The sequence below is a fragment of the Cherax quadricarinatus genome, chromosome 54 (assembly GCF_038502225.1).
Source record: "Cherax quadricarinatus isolate ZL_2023a chromosome 54, ASM3850222v1, whole genome shotgun sequence".
Taxonomy (NCBI): Eukaryota; Metazoa; Arthropoda; class Malacostraca; order Decapoda; family Parastacidae; genus Cherax; species Cherax quadricarinatus.
In genome coordinates, this window is record NC_091345.1 from 12,307,857 (window position 1) to 12,325,471 (window position 17,615).

Consider the following 17,615-nt stretch of genomic DNA (forward strand, 5'->3'; position numbering starts at 1 on the left):
ATTGACCTCTTTTAGCCGCTCTGTTATTCTTTTCCGTCGCCTGTAAAGGGAGCGCCTGTCTCTTTCTATTTTACATCTACTCCTCCTTTTTCTTAGAGGAATAAGCCTTGTGCATACATCGAGTGCCACCGAGTTAATCTGTTCTAGGCATAAGTTTGGGTCTGTGTTGCTTAGTATATCTTCCCAGCTTATATCGGTTAGGACTTGGTTTACTTGGTCCCACTTTATGTTTTTGTTATTGAAGTTGAATTTGGTGAATGCTCCCTCGTGACTAGTCTCATTTTGTCGGTCTGGGGCTCCATGCATACATGTCTGAACCTCAATTATGTTGTGATCTGAGTATATTGTTTTTGATATGGTGACATTTCTTATCAGATCATCATTGTTAGTGAAGATGAGGTCTAGTGTATTCTCCAGTCTTGTAGGCTCTATTATTTGCTGGTTTAAATTGAATTTTGTGCAGAGATTTAAAAGCTCGTGTGAGTGTGAGTTTTCATCAGAGCTGCCTCCTGGTGTTATTACTGCAACAATATTATTTGCTATATTCCTCCATTTTAGGTGCCTTAAGTTGAAATCCCCCAGGAGCAAGATGTTGGGTGCAGGAGCTGGAAGATTTTCCAGACAGTGGTCAATTTTTAACAGCTGTTCCTGGAATTGCTGGGATGTTGCATCCGGAGGCTTGTAGACTACCACAATGACTAGGTTTTGGTTCTCGACCTTTACTGCTAAAACTTCCACTACGTCATTTGAGGCATTAAGCAGTTCTGTGCAAACAAGTGACTCTGCAATGTACAGGCCAACCCCCCCCTTTTGCCTGTTCACTCTGTCACATCTGTATAGGTTGTAACCTGGGATCCATACTTCGTTGTCCAAGTGATCCTTTATGTGGGTCTCAGTGAAAGCCGCGAACATTGCCTTTGCCTCTGCAAGCAGTCCACGGATGAAAGGTATTTTGTTGTTTGTAGCTGGCTTTAGACCCTGTATATTTGCAAAGAAGAATGTTATCGGACTGGTGGTATTGTTGGTACTGGGGGGGGATTTTTTTTCCGGCATTAGTATCTGTATCTGTTGGTTTGGAGTGGAGGCCATCGACTGTGGTTCCACTCCAGGAATGACTGGATTTGGTGTACGATTTCTGCCATTTCCTGCCAGTTTTTTTTCCTTCCTGGCACTAAAAAACCTCTCCCTCTTGAGTGGCTGTGGCTACCCAGGTTTTCCCATGGCCTGGATGTTTTGTATCTTTTTGTCCCCTTTAGATGGTATGCCTGGCAATTTAAGTTATAGCACAGTCTTTCCTGTACTGAAGAGGTACACATTTCAGGGTGAAAAAGCTTACAGGAAGGGAGTTTGCATTTTCCTGTTTTCATATGGGCATGGCATTTTCTAGGGTGGTCATAGTTGCATGTCCCATCTGTTTTTCCAGATTTCCCATGCCAGCAGATACCAAGTGCATAGTATGTGCACAGGCTTGGTTTCCGCTTGCCTTGGGTTTCTGTGACTGTATTCCCTGTTGGTGCATGTTTCCCTGTCTTACTTCTATCCTCCCTAGCACCAACAATGGAGCTCCCACCAGTTGTTTTTGGTAATTTATCCTCACTATTGCTATTGGAGTCCTCTTGTTTGCTATTTCCTGCGGTATTTCTAGTTTGCAATATTGGTTTTATCTTATCTTTGACTACACTTGTTTCCCTACTATGGCTCCTGTCCCCTATGAGATCATTTATATGTATTCCTTCCTGCGTATAATTCCCGACTACCTGGACAATATCTCCAGCTTCACCATTTCTGTCTCCCAGGACAGTATCTCCAGCTTCACCATTTCTGTCTCCCAGGACAGCACCTCCAGCTTCACCATTACTGTCTCCCAGGACAGTATCTCCAGCTTCACCATTTCTGTCTCCCAGGACAGCACCTCCAGCTTCACCATTTCTGTCTCCCAGGACAGTATCTCCAGCTGTCTCACCTCCAGCTTCACCATTACTGTCTCCCAGGACAGCACCTCCAGCTTCACCATTACTGTCTCCCAGGACAGCACCTCCAGCTTCACCATTACTGTCTCCCAGGACAGCACTATCAGCCCCACATTTACTGACTACCAGGACATCACCTCCAGCCTTACAGTTTATGACTACATGGCCAGTATCAAGGGCAGTACCATTCAGCCCAGACATTTTATGTTCCCATCTGTTGTAGAAAGCTTCCAGGTTTTCTATGAAAGCAGCTTTGATGTTGTCCTCTTTTAATACCCTTGTGATTTTAGTCCACAGATTTTCCTCATTTGAGCATACCCAAAAACACTTCTCTGTTTTAATACTGCTTGTAGCTAGTTCTGGGATATCTGCACAAGGGGCGTGACACCAATTTCCACAAAAATGACAATTTATCCATGTGGAAGCCCGTTTGTTTGACTGACCACAGACTACACAGGGCTTCATAATGATTTGAATGGTTGATTTACTGCAAATTCTACTAGCAACCTCTTGAAAATTCTATTAATAACCTTAAATGAAGCTCTAGCTATTTGTATTTCTGTTTCTAACTCTTTTTGTATATTGGACAGCTTACCGTCACGTTCCTGATTTTTAATGTTTGTGTTTATAGGGCGCCTACAACCCCATCCGTTTACAGTCTGCTTTATTGTCCAACGAAACTGTTTGAAACCAGTCCCGGGTTCGGACCAGTCAAGGGTTCGGACCAGGCAAGGGTTCGGGCCAGACGATCTGCTCTGATCAGTGGGTCACTTATTTAAAACATACTGGTCGGTGATTTGAGCTAACACATGAAGGATCTACTGGAAATTATCTACCCGAGTAATATGTGATTTGACTGATACAAAAGTATAACTTGCGTGTTGAAGAGCCGGTGATATCTGGCAGCTCCTACAATGACGAACGGTCACCTCCTTGTTTATCAATCGCTGTATCTGGCTTTTCTCTTTTTTTTTTTTTTTTTTTTTTTTATTTTTTCCGTCTCCACCACAATAAATGCTATATTATCACTATAGTTGACTGGTGCAAATTTTGGAGGAAGGACGCTTTTTCTGTAGTAATAATTGCTTCTCGTTGTGTATATTGCGACTGCTGGTAACTACAGGTTATATGAAATTCACAGTAACGTCTCGTATTTCAAGAAAAAGAAACTAATGAAAGTCACTCCACTCCACTAAGTACCATTATAATACTGGTTAGTTGCTACTACAACACTGTATTCTGCTAATCACTGGTATCACTAGTTATATGCGAGTACACTGGCAAGCCAGGAAGATTATTAAAAACAGCTGACCTGTGGTAAGTTCTGGCGACTTCTGGCACCTGCCTCTATAGGCTTATCACTTCATTTACAAATTCACCTGTTTTCAAATGACACTTTAGCCTTTATCATCAATATACTAGGGAGCCCCTGTAGTATACACTATACACTATGTATACTCAATGTTATCAGGGAGACTTTCTTTCCTCTGACATGAAAAGTTCAATTATTATTTTTTTCCACACGGGACAGGCCTATGATTCCCCTCTGGCAGTAAACTCTGCTAGTGCACACTAATTCTCCTTTTTTGACTCAGTATATAATGTTTTCCGCCCAAGATTTGTTCCAGGCGCTAGAGGGATGTATCGTATAGGATTGATGACACAAATTAAAGTTCTAGCACGTAAGAGCGACCGTGAAAACACGAAAAACCCGGAGCACAACGAGGCACGCTGACACGCTTACGAGGACGAGCGGATTAAAAAAAAAAAAACATAAATTAGATTAAAACTTTATCGATAGAAAAGTCGTTATACTAAAGTCCTTAGGCTTTTTATGTGTCTTTTTATCTACTGAATTACTACACATATTTTACTTGAAATGAGAAACTTAAAAAACCAGGCCGCAGCCTGTCTGTTAATGTAGTGGCTTTACAAGACGAAGAAAGTTCATATCTACACAAGAATAACTAGTGGAGCAAGTGACTGCACAAACTAATCTCATTTGCACACATCAAGTGCTTCGCAGTCATAGGTAAAAGTGCTTTGGAACGGAAGGATGCTTCTCAGCAGTGATGTATAAGAAAGTGCTGTGCGGGAACAAAAAGTTGTAGGCATGAGGCCAAGTCAGGAAAAAGAAGAGTAAATATGTTCAGGGTTTAATACTACCCAGAGACTGTAAAAGAGTGGATGTAGTACCAGTGGATCGCACACTTCCTTTGACCCTCGGAAGGGGAGATCTGCGAGGGTGAATACTGATCTCTCCTCCCTGGTTATAGGTAACGCTGTTTAAGTTGCCTTTATATTGCATAGAATTATTTATATTCTGAGAATTTGCTTGTTCTGAGGATGTCATATTCTTTGTAATAACAGAAAGAAATTCTCTCCAGAGTCGTCTGGCGCTGCGTTCCCGAAAGACATGAAACATAAAAATGAAGAATCCTTGAAGAGTGTTGAAAATGCAGAAGAGGTAAGAGAATAGCAAGCGTCCTTTCCAAATGGCCAGGATTCCAAAAATCCAAGTGAAACCAAGGAGAAAAAATACGCATATTGCCATCCTCAGCTGGCTTAAGAAAAGATTTTTGTCTGACATAGTTGAGGTCACGCGAACCCGACCACAGGTGGCGCCATAGATAATGAGACAGAACATGATTAAGTTGACGCTCATAGTCAGTGCCAATGGGGGTAAGAAAGCATACTTGAAACCCTCACTGGACATCCAGCAGATTTTAGTATCAGGATTGTAGTCATTTCCACTGTCATACAATGTACTGTCGAATACAAGAACGACGATAATTGGCAGCACAGGCACGCCCCAAGCAGTCACTGACGCTTTCCACATGAACCTGGGGATGTAAGTGCCTACCACCTTGACAAACTTAAGATACTGGTGCACCGCCTCTACCAGCATCCAACCAAAAGATGCCAGGATAAAGTAGTGAAGAGCAACAGCAACACTACGACACAAGATCACATTCCAGGTTTGATCAATACCTGCTAAGAAAATCACTATGCTACAAAAAACAGAGAAAGACAAGTTGACCAGAATCTTGTTGCTTAAAGGGCGTCTCCATTTCTTAAATAAGAAGAATGTAATGAACACTAGTAAGAGGCTAACAATCGATAAGCAACACCCGATTATGGTTATAATGTCTAGAACAAGAGCATGAATACCTTCAAATACATCATCACTGTAGTTCATAAGTTGAGCAAAACAAGTTAAGTGGTTGCAATAACAAACAGTGAGGTTACCTTCTGGCTCGTCCATCCAGCATCCCTCGCTTGACCAGCCACCTCTTCCTGCATTCTTTTTAAAATCCCAGTACACACATTTAGTGTCGTTTCCTTGTCTGGAAGGTCTGAAGATTAGTTTAATTGGTTCTTTGAGATTATTTATAATTTTACCGCCGTATGTGGCTTGAATAATATGACTGTTGACTGAATAATTAGGAAAGGATTCGCGGTCTTGAAATAACTTTGGATTTCTGTAAACTGCAAAAGTTAACTGGATCTTCTGCTTCTTGTTAATCTGTATTTTAGCGAGTCTTCCAGAGTCTGAAGCAACAATCCAAGTGAGGTTGGGAGGGAAGATAATGGCGACGTCACTATCCTGCAGGTTCATTTTGGTATCGATGTTTACCGTTTCTTCCTCGTGCCCTCCTACCTTGGCCTTGTAACCAATGACGGTGGAATTTATTTCTAAATCTATACGTTCGACAGATACTAGTTCCCTGAAGGCTTTCAACTTTTGGTCGCCTTCATTTTCAGGAAGCTTCACTTTAAAGGTAATGTTCTCAAAAGCTTCAAAGAGAATACTTGAGGAGTTTAATTTTCTCTGAACATTCTCAAATGCCTCAGCATCGGCTTTCATGACGTTATTAAGTGTTTCTACAATTTCTTCCAAATCATGTTCAAGGAGCGTCTTTTCATTTGATAAAGACTGAAACTTGGTAGCAACAAAATGTATATCAATCGGTTTAAGTGAACTTCCATTGGCAGTTAGAGTGGAGAGAGTAGTTATACTCGGGCTAGAAGATGAATTGGTCGAAGTAATTTCCCACAGCTGCTTGGTGATATTAGAGGGGTGGCCAGTGCAGGCTTCAGAGGGTCTTTCCCAGTAGTAGCCAACCAGGAAGTCTCCCACACACTCGCGAGTGATAGGTTCTCCCTTTGGGTTGACACACAACTCCTTAGGCAGCACTACGACGCTACCCTCTGTTTTCGGCCAAGTGAGATTTTTCTCAGTGATCCCATAATCTAGAGTAACATCGCTGACGCATCCGTGAGTACTTGTTATGTTGTTTAAGATACACCCGGAGAAATTTCCCTCAGTCTCAAATATTTCTGCTAAGGTTTCAAACGTGTCCCACTCTGTTATCATTGGAAGTGCATCATCAATTAATTTAAATTCCACATGAAAGTTGTAATATAGACCTTGCGCTGATTCATTTGGCATGTGAAAAAAATTATCAGCTTTTATCTCCACAAAAAAAAGTCCCTGTTTTTTAAATTCTTTTTCAATTTTTGTCATAAAGGCAGACACACATCGAATTGAATCCAGCTCTTGGTGGGCGATAGGAATGAATGTAGCATCATGTAGTCTGGGTGTGTAGTCAATTACCCGAGAGAGTTTCACAGCGAACGTCAAAGTTCTGAATCCTCTATTGATTAGGATGTTAGACTGCACAAACTGAAAGGGGCTCCACATCCACGCATGACACTGATAATAGCCTTGACTCAAACTATCTATAACATTTACACACTCCAAATCACTTACTTGTCTAAGCTTGGTTACTTTACCGTTCACAAAGCACTTCAGATTATCCACCTTATCTTCGTCACTGACATACACACACACAGTTAAGGATGAATCATTCATCTTATAGACCTTAACTTGTGTTGGTAAGACTAACTGGGGCTCCTTCTGGCACAAGACATTTGATAAGACTACACTTTCCCCTTTTTTGTACCAGCCGTCAGTGCTGAACACAGAGTACGGTAGATTATAATCTGTATTGGCCTTCCAGTTTATCATATCTGCCGGTGAATCTGTCTCGCCTGGGCTACCAGGTGATACTAACTCTGCATTCATCCACACAGCATCCACACTGTTGTTGTATAAATACTGTCTAAACACCCAGTCTAAAAATCCAACACTGGGGGAGGCCAACTGAGCATCCCTTTCCTGGCAAAACTTATTAGCTTCATGCCACGTGAGGTTTCCAACATTCATGAACATTTTAAAGCATACATCTGGATTACTTTGAAGTACAGTAGAATGCCAGCCATGATTACAAGCTGGAGTATCAGTAATTAATTTGAGTACATTTAATTCTAAATTCGAGTCTCTTATATTCTTTAGTCTATACACGTCTAGGAGAGCAACAAACGGAAGAGCTATATCACAAGAGTGAGTAAAAATCTCATTCCTCTCCATGTCTAGGGCTAAACAGTCTTCTCTAGGGAGAGGATGATGTGGAGCCCACGATATATTTACAAGGTGCGACCCCTCGTAGTGTGAATACGGGAAGTCTGAAATTCCAGTGCCCATGTAAGTAAGAGGAGCCCAGGACACAATTCTCCTAACCGGCAGCCACACTCGGTTATATCCCATCGTCTTCAGGAGCTGCTTCACTATTTCGTAAACTGAAGACTCCCCTCGTTCCGCTCGATGGAATTCGAAGGAATCGAGAATGCCTCTCTGTAATTTATTTTTATATATAGCCTTAAATCCAGTTTCCCAAGTGTCTGGAGAGGTGTAAGAGAGACAAATACGGTCAGCGACGCCGGTGTAGTGACGGGGACAATACTCGAACCTCTTGCATCTGAAGGGATCGAAATCTATTGTAGCTCCGTGTGTGTAGTTCCAACGACAGTGACCTGGTTGTAACCTGTTACCAGATATTTCACAACGATAATTAAGAGGATTTACTTTCCCTATCGCAGTGAACGGCCACAAGATCTGATTGCCGTTTTCATAGTTAACTCTTTGTTTCAAGCAGTAGGATGAGAGTGCAGCCGAGGATGTTTTGAGGTAACCATTACTCTTAAAGAGATCTTTATAAACTTGAGTATCATTATCAAATAATTTCTGCACCCTTTTGAAGTGGTCCCCGACGCTAGGAATGTGTACTTGGAAACGATATTTGACAAATGCGTCTTCAGATCCACTCGACTCCATCACTGTAGAAGTAAGATCAACCGTGTAATTGTTGAAGTCAGGAAAGTGAGCAGTGAAAGTGTGTTGAATATGGCGGACAGCATCGTCCCTAGTGGGATAAGGAGGGAGGTGGCGGTGAGCATCCAGAACAAGCACCAGCCACCCATCCAGTGTCACCAGTACCTGGTTGCTGATCAGTCTGGCCTCTGACTTGGACATCCACGCCTCACACCAGAAGGTGCCTTGCTTCAGCACCATGTGAGAGTGTTCCTCCGTCCAAGACTTGGTAGAGTCGTGCATCAGTACAGGTAACTGTACAGAAGTCACCGAACTGACGTACACTCCATCCTGCAAAACATCAGTCAGGTAACTATCACCACACATTTAGCAGCTAATGTACAGCGGATAAACAATGCACAAATAAGATTTTATTTAATAAATAAACCACTCAATAATTTCACAAAAATCATGGTTACTTTATGTTAAAGATCTAAGTGATGTAAATTAAGACTAATGAGAGAGACATTACGTGAGTTTTAATCCTGCACAGGAGACCTCTGACACTACTTAGTGCCTCAGCACATACGTAAAATTGATTTAACAGCAGATGCTGTTCATTTTACCTTCATGTGCCTTCTTACTGCAACTTTTCAATGACCCTTTTTTTTTTAGGCATCTAACCTGACCTGCCATGTATTTTATAGCCGCCATCCCCCTCAGTGTGGCAAAACGTCACACTAACAAAAGGTTTCTGAATGTGTCTTTTTGTTGGCTCATAACCATTCGTTCACACTAATGGAAGAATTATTCTCGGAGACATTTTTCTTGTATCGACAACGTTCTTTCCCTAGACTCCTGTACACGTTTGTTTACATGTTTCCCAACATCTGTTCTGTGATTTACTCAATCCTTCATAGTCATTTCTTGTAACATTCATTCCCAGATAACTAATATTTCAACAACCTCTATATTCCTTCTTTCCAGTTTGACTTCAGTCTTTCATTCTCGATATTTTAACTCTCTCTCTCTCTCTCTCTAGAGAGAGAGAGAGAGAGAGAGAGAGAGAGAGAGATAAACAAGCTACATCGGTTCTCTGACCTTGTTCCAGAACGCCTGGGGTTGGTCCTGGAGAGGTTCTCCCGTCAAGGTGTGGTGAGCCGTGCAGGTCAGAGAGAGATAAGGGAACTTATTCTCGCTCACTCTTACTAAACCATCCTCTATCTTCATGTTGGCCATCACACGAAGCTCCACGCCCGTCAAGTTCACTTCTGAAAGATGTAGATCGTTGTGAAACAGCCCACCTTCACTACTTGCACTCTGTGTTAAGAACGTAATGTTTATGACGCTCTCATTTTTTGAAAGTGCCACCCAAATGCCAGAAGTGTCCCTACCGTTTTTGTAATAGGCTTAATGTTTATAAATGTATGTGATTCGTATTATACTATTCTTTTGTATATAAAATAAATAAATAAAAGTGTTCAGTGGATTGGTATAGATTGTGTTGAAGTTGTAATTTGTGAAAGTTTTGACATTAGTCCATATGTTGGACAACATTTTTATGTTTGTGTACATTCTTGTATTCTGTAAGTTTTTTAAATAAAATATAAAAAAAATGTTGATTAGCTCTACGTATATATATAAATTTATTTAAACAAATCTAACCTAACATAACTCAAACTGATCTTGTTCTAAGCGAAGAGAATAATAATAATAATAATAATAATAATAATAATAATAATAATAATAATAATAATAATAATAATAATAATAATAATAATATCTTTATTTCTACAAGTACATGTACAAGGTATACAGACCATAGTGACATACTACTATATAAAAAGCCCCTTGTTATGCAGGGCATTTCAGGCAAATTAGGTCAATTTTCTCAGGATGCGACCCACACTAGTCGACTAACACCCAGGTACCTATTTTACTGATGGGTGAACAGGAACAACAGGGAAACATGCCCAGTGTTTTCACCCATGTCGGGAATCGAACCACAGACCCTCAGCGTGTGAAGCGAGAGCTTCGCCTAGCAGGCCGCGGGCGGGAATAAATGCAGAATAAGCAATAAAACAAACGATGTAAATAAAAGATAGATGGTAACAAAAAGACAGTTGAGGAATTGTTTGACAAAATGTCGTACAGACGCATTAAAAACTCGCATTCAATTGTCAGATACAAGACACTTGCACTAAAATGTCACTATCAATGACTCGCGAAACTATAAAAAAAATGTTTATAAATTTGACTTGACATACAACAATAAGTAAAGTGAATCGTAAGTTTAAAGAAGCACTGCCAGTTAAAATAAAATGAAGAACACCGAGACTTTCTCATGACGTCCAACAAGCATCTGCAGACACCCCGGTGTATTATTTCTTAATGACTTCAACCTCTTTTAGCTGTTACCTACAAGATGGGGTTACTATTGTCCACAAAATGGGCGTAGAATACGTAGTAAAGCTGTCAAATGAGGATGATATTAATGGGTTTACATATCATCGAAGCACGACTGCCTGGTGCCGTCTGAATTAACACTTGTTCCTTCTTAATACTATGTGGACAACACGAGTAACTGAAGTAATGGCAAAATTAAGATGCTATATATGTGTGCGGTGCAGTATACTCTCTACCAGGGGTATCCTCCCATGCATTTTTTTTCCCATGTAGCGGCCATTGTTTCCGGGAGAAAAAAAGGATGAAGGATGGGATAGGCAAGCCAACACTATGGTTGTTTTTCCCTGGACTCGCGGCTGATCCAGAAAAGAGAGGCAGCTGCCCCACTTTTCCCAACGGACGCCCATGTTCACAGTATTTGACAATGTAAATAAAACGGCGCCCGAATGAACTATGGTCCTATATGAAAAAGGACGACCTGCGAGGCGGAAGAGCTGGGATGATGTGTTGCGCGGGGTGAAGGTGGAAGCCAAAAAAAAAGAAAAAAGAAAAAGATACAGAGGGAGAGAGAGAGAGAGAGAGAGAGGGGACAAGACAGTAGTCGTAAAATAATAAAGGAAATTGGTGCATCAACCAAAATTATAGAGCCATATGCAAAATGTCTTAAAAAAGTGTGAAAGAAGCACAGTTGCTGATTTACAAGTATGAGGGAAGAACATCTGAGGCAATACAGGGTGGTGACAGAATCTCAAATGTTCAAGTATAACTATGAGACCTACCTGGTGTAGCAGGACGCAAGATGCAGTAGAAGTAAAGTGTCTGGTGACAGGGACTGAGGAAGAAGGTCTGGCTGAAGAGGTGTAGCGCAGCACACTCCTCGCTCCAAGCGTAAGGTATCTCCGACCAGGGTACGAAGTCCCCCATGGCTGCAGGACACGCTGTCAAGGTCTTAATGTCCTTACTGGGCTACGTGTGGGGTGTTAAGCTTAGTCTGTGGCCTTACTAGGCTTATTATGAGGTGTCAGGTGAGGTCTGTGACCTTACTAGACTTATTATGAGGTGTCAGGTGAGGTCTGTGGCCTTACTAGGCATCGCATGATGGTCAAGCTTAGTCTGTGGCCTTACTAGGCATCGTATGAAGTGTTAGGCGAGGTCTGTGACCATACTAGGCATCGTATGATGGGTCAAGCTTAGTCTATGGCCTTAGTATGTTATTGTTTTTCAGCATTTTGTTGAAATTTAATCTAATTATATTGTCAGTCATCAATATTAATATTATTTTCACAAAATAGGAGAGCCCTTAAATAACTTGTTAATATGCTTATTTTGGAAAATTATTCACACATACATCAACACACAACTCTTTCTCTCCCCCCACCTCAGAGGACAGAGAGAGATACTCACCCGGGTGAACAGACATCCACTGGTATTGTCCGTGGGTCCTCGTTAGTGCCGTCCAGGTCAGCTCGTGGAAGCTGAGGTTTCGCACTGGCCAGGCCAAGATTCCTATGGGCCAGGTCAAATTCCTCTGGAGCCAGGTCACGTTCCAAGGTGGCCAGACCTCCTGCAGTTGCTGCAACTCATCCTTCCCCGCAAGGAACCCTCCGCGGCTGCGACAGAAGGAGTGAGCTGCCTTCCACCCCTGAGTTGAGAAGTCGTATGTACTGAATATGAGAAATACATATTTAGGTATGGCAAAAACGAATCCAACAACAAACAATGGTCAGTGACACAAAGGAACCTACATGCAAACCAGAAACAATAATTATTAATGATACAAACTCACATGGAGATATATACCAGGCAACGATACAAACCAGCTCACATGGACACTCAAAAAAATGTAAAATGAGAAGTGTATAATAGAAAAATTGAAAAACAAAGACAAATAATAAATTTGAGGAAACTGGATAAAGACGTAAGTATCATACAGCGGCTGGGAAATGGTGGCAGTCAGTTTTAATACTGGGAAGACAAGGGTTGATTCAGTTCCTGGAATAAACTTCAACCAGCATAAAGGTATCCCTCCTAAATGAAGGAAGACAAAGAGCCAGTAGCATTGTTGTATGTCAAGTAGCTTCTTCAGTAGACTAAAATTGTGGTAACGGCCGACAAAAAGTGATGAACACTTATTATATGACTTTTAGTTTTATAGTTAATAAAAGAATATAGAGATAAGTCAGGTGTTTACCAACCCAGTGACTTTATTAGCAAGAGGCAGGAAAGACTTAATCATGAATGACCTCGTTGGTAATTAGGTTAGTTGTGCTTAAGTTACTAGTGCCGCTGGACGACTTCTCGTAACTCACTGTATGTTGACGTAACTCACTATATCTTGGCGTATATCACTGTATCTTGACGTAACTCACTGCATGTTGACGTAACTCACTGTATCTTGACGTAAGTTACTGTATCTTGACGTAACTCACTGTATCTTGACGTAACTCACTATATCGTGACGTAACTCATTGTATCTTGACGTAACTCACTGTATCTTGGCGTAACTCACTATATTTTGACGTAACTCATTGTATCTTGGCGTAACTCACTGTATCTGGACGTAAGTCACTGTATCTTGACGTAAGTCACTATCTTGATGTAACTCACTGTATCTTGACGTAACTCGTTGTATCTTGACGTAACTCACTGTATCTTGACGTATCTCACTGTATCTTGACGTAACTCACTGTATCTTGGCGTATCTCACTGTATCTTGACGTAACTCACTGTATCTTGACGTATTTCACTGTATCTTGACGTAACTCACTGTATCTTGGCGTATCTCACTGTATCTTGACGTAACTCATTGTATCTTGACGTAACTCACTGTATCTTGGCGTATCTCACTGTATCTTGACGTATCTCACTGTATCTTAACGTAACTCACTGTATCTTGACGTAACTCACTGTATCTTGACGTAACTCACTGTATCTTGCCGTAACTCATTGTATCTTGACGTAACTCACTGTATCTTGGCGTATCTCACTGTATCTTGATGTATCTCACTGTATCTTGACGTAACTCACTGTATCTTGACGTAACTCACTGTACCTTGACGTAACTCACTGTATCTTGGCGTATCTCACTGTATTTTGACGTAACTCATTGTATCTTGACGTATCTCACTGTATCTTGACGTAACTCACTGTATCTTGACGTAACTCACTGTATCTTGACGTAACTCACTGTATCTTGGCATATCTCACTGTATCTTGACGTAACTCATTGCTCATTGTATCTTGACGTAACTCATTGTATCTTGACGTAACTCACTGTATCTTGACGTAACTCATTGTATCTTGACGTAACTCACTGTATCTTGACGTAACTCACTGTACCTTGACGTAACTCACTGTATCTTGACGTAACTCACTGTATCTTGGCGTATATCACTGTATCTTGACGTAACTCACTGTATCTTGGCATATCTCACTGTATCTTGACGTAACTCATTGTATCTTGACGTAACTCATTGTATCTTGACGTAACTCATTGTATCTTTACGTAACTCATTGTATCTTGACGTAACTCATTGTATCTTGACGTAACTCACTGTATCTTGACGTAACTCACTGTATCTTGATGTAACTCATTGTATCTTGGCGTATCTCACTGTATCTTGACGTAACTCACTGTATCTTGGCACATCTCACTGTATCTTGACGTAACTCATTGTATCTTGACGTAACTCATTGTATCGACGTAACTCATTGTATCTTGACGTAACTCACTGTATCTTGGCGTATCTCACTGTATCTTGACGCAACTCACTGTATCTTGGCGTATCTCACTGTATCTAGACGTAACTCACTATATCTTGACGTAACTCACTGTATCTTGACGTAACTCACTGTATCTTGACGTTCGTCAAGATTTTAACTTTTTTATAAGCACTTATTTAGAATTTCTTTCAATTAGTTAAATTAAAAAAAAACAAAAACAGGCTGTAGTCTTTTTCTTTTCTTCTTTGTTTCATCTAATTCTTCTTTTTCTGCTCTTTGTTTCTACTATTTCCTGCATCCCTTTGCCTCCTCCTCTTCCCCAGGGTGCGACCCACAACACTCGACTAACATCTGGGTACCTACTTACTGCTTAGGCGAACAGGGACAGCTTGATGCCCCATCAAGCCCTTCCACTCGCGTGGTGTTCAACCCTGGGTCTTTCAGATGTGATCTGAAGGCGCTAACGACTAAGCCACGGGCACACCATATTTCCACATTGAAAAAACAATTGAGGTGCTCACTGGATGACCATACTAAGAGAGGACTTCGTATGTTATGATAGAAAATGTGTAAATCCTGTCGGTATTTTGACTGCGGTCACCCACCATTTGCTAGCCACGAGCAATGGTTTACTCTGCATTACTCAAATAACCCACACATTGGAGAGAGGAGCTTACGACGACGTTTCGGTCGATAAATTAGACACATGTGCAACATTTGGGTATCTTTAATGAGGAAATGTTTCGCCACACAGTGGCTTCATCAGTCCATACAAAGGAGAATGGTGAATAACAGGAGGAGTTGGAGTCGATGTAATCAGTTCATCAATCTTGAAGAGATGGACTGATTGCATCGACTCAAGGCTGAGGGACTGATTACCTCAAACTCCTCCTGTTCTTCACTATTCTCCTTTGTATGGACTGATGAAGCCACTGTGTGGCGAAACATTTTCTCATTAAAGATACTCAAGTGTTGCACATATGTCTAATTTATCGACGGAAACGTCGTCGTAAGCTCCTCTCTCCAATGTGTGGGTTATTTGTGTACTGTTCCAGTCGCAGTATTATGCCTCTTTGTTTACTCTGCATTTGACCAGAAAACCAGCATTATCACCATTAAAAGCATTTACTTTTTATCAATGTATAGAATGAAAAGAAATGGGATGCAGTGTGATTTTATTTTGTTTCAGTTCTTGACCCCGAGACCTGCTCCACGAACACTTTGTTCTCTCTACCCGGGTTTGCAGCGATCTCTCGGTGTATATACGCTGAGAGATACACATCTCTCTGTGTATATAAGCTGAGAGATGCACACCTCTCGGTGTATATACGCTGAGAGATACACGCCTCTCGGTGTATATACGCTGAGAGATACACACCTTTCGGTGTATATACGCAGAGAGATACACACCTCTCGGTGTATATATGCTGAGAAATACACACCTCTCGGTGTATATACGCTAAGAGATACACACCTCTCGGTGTATATACACTGAGAAATACACACCTCTCGGTGTATATACGCTGAGAGATACATACCTCTCGGTGTATATAACCTACACTTAATCACTTAACAGATCATCATGATTAAGACCAAGGTTGGAAGACATTTCCAAATAATAATAATATCACAATCACTACCACGACGACCACAACCACCACCACGACAACCACAACCACCATTACCACCACCACCGCTACTAAGTACTAGACAATCATACACTTACCATGGGTCGAGAACCAGCCAAGAAACAGTTACGGGAAACAGTGGAGCTGCAGCGAGGGATAGGCACAACTTCTGGCTGTGGATAGATGACCGGCATCTTCGGGACTTCTGTTGACCAATCTACCGTTGTACTGAAAGCTGTAGACAGGTGTAAAGTTGAGGCCGTAGTTGAGGAAGCGGCCTTGGTCTCCTGTTCTGCAGCTGAGAGTCTTTCTAAGAGCATAGAGAGGCAGAGCAGCAGCAGGTGTAAGCTGCAAGTTGGTGCTCTCTTGTCTCTTTGTCCATGCAGGAGAGAGAGTCTTGGTGTGAGTGCTGGTTGTAAGGACGTCTGCTGCATCATGACTGGTGTGAGTGCTGGTTGTGAGGACGTCTGCTGCATCATGACTGGTGTGAGTGCTGGTTGTGGGGACGTCTGCTGCATCATGACTGGTGTGAGTGCTGGTTGTGAGGACGTCTGCTGCATCATGACTGGTGTGAGTGCTGGTTGTGAGGACGTCTGCTGCATCATGACTGGTGTGAGTGCTGGTTGTGAGGACGTCTGCTGCATCATGACTGGTGTGAGTGCTGGTTGTGAGGACGTCTGCTGCATCATGACTGGTGTGAGTGCTGGCTGTGAGGACGTCTGCTGCATCATGACTGGTGTGAGTGCTGGTTGTGAGGACGTCTGCTGCATCATGACTGGTGTGAGTGCTGGTTGTGAGGACGTCTGCTGCATCATGACTGGTGTGAGTGCTGGTTGTGAGGACGTCTGCTGCATCATGACTGGTGTGAGTGCTGGTTGTGAGGACGTCTGCTGCATCATGACTGGTGTGAGTGCTGGTTGTGAGGACGTCTGCTGCATCATGACTGGTGTGAGTGCTGGTTGTGAGGACGTCTGCTGCATCATGACTGGTGTGAGTGCTGGTTGTAAGGACGTCTGCTGCATTGTGACTGGTGTGAGTGCTGGTTGTGAGGATGTCTGCTGCATTGTGACTGGTGTGAGTGTTGGTTGTGACGTCGTCTGCTGCATCATGACTGGTGTGAGTGCTTTTTGTGAGGACGTCTGCTGCATCATGACTGGTGTGAGTGTTGGTTGTGAGGACGTCTGCTGCATCATGACTGGTGTGAGTGCTGGTTGTGAGGACGTCTGCTGCATCATGAATGGTGTGAGTGCTAGTTGTGAGGACGTCTGCTGCATCATGACTGGTGTGAGTGCTGGTTGTGAGGACGTCTGCTGCATCATGACTGGTGTGAGTGTTGGTTGTGAGGACGTCTGCTGCATCATGACTGGTGTGAGTGCTGGTTGTGAGGACGTCTGCTGCATCATGACTGGTGTGAGTGCTGGTTGTGAGGACGTCTGCTGCATCATGACTGGTGTGAGTGCTGGTTGTGAGGACGTCTGCTGCATCATGACTGGTGTGAGTGCTGGTTGTGAGGACGTCTTCTGTATCCTAGCTGGCAGGCAGCCTAGGCTTGTTGATGCTGTTGGTAGAAGAGACAAATGTAAAATCGTGCCACGTCAGCACTGCACATCAGCACTGCAATCTCTGATCACTGATATTAATACACTTTTGCAGTGAAATGAGAATCTCACCATTGACCGTAAACCAACAAGTCGTAGAGAAAACTTTAGATAACCTTCCCTGAAGTGATGATGG

At 42.2% G+C, this 17,615-nt stretch overlaps 1 protein-coding gene across 2 annotated transcripts; it reads right to left on the reverse strand.

The window, feature by feature from the left end:
- Positions 1 to 3,158: 3,158 nt before the first annotated feature.
- LOC128699078 (uncharacterized) lies at positions 3,159 to 16,551 on the reverse strand. 2 transcript variants are annotated; one of them, XM_053791597.2, is made up of 5 exons: positions 15,980 to 16,551; positions 11,935 to 12,172; positions 11,310 to 11,456; positions 9,226 to 9,395; positions 3,159 to 8,475 (listed from the first exon to the last, which is right to left on the reverse strand). In XM_053791597.2, exons 1-5 carry the CDS (start codon positions 16,526 to 16,528, stop codon positions 4,120 to 4,122), a joined length of 5,460 nt encoding a protein of 1,819 aa, XP_053647572.2. In that variant the 5' UTR covers positions 16,529 to 16,551; the 3' UTR covers positions 3,159 to 4,119. The 2 variants fall into 2 exon arrangements, with proteins under 2 accessions (XP_053647572.2, XP_069952713.1); XM_070096612.1 differs by having other exon boundaries at positions 11,310 to 11,468.
- Between the last annotated feature and the right edge of the window lie 1,064 nt (positions 16,552 to 17,615).

What these genes read in the sequence shown, in the direction of transcription:
- LOC128699078 (XM_070096612.1), bottom strand. Translation starts at nt 16,528, where the DNA reads ATGATGCAGCAGACGTCCTCACAACCAGCACTCACACCAGTCATGATG. An exon ending in TGGCTGGTTCTCGACCCATG is followed by an intron (nt 12,173 to 15,979) that starts GTAAGTGTATGA and finishes TTCTCAACTCAG; the next exon opens with GGGTGGAAGGCAGCTCACTC. An exon ending in CCCAGGCGTTCTGGAACAAG is followed by an intron (nt 8,476 to 9,225) that starts GTCAGAGAACCG and finishes GATGTTTTGCAG; the next exon opens with GATGGAGTGTACGTCAGTTC.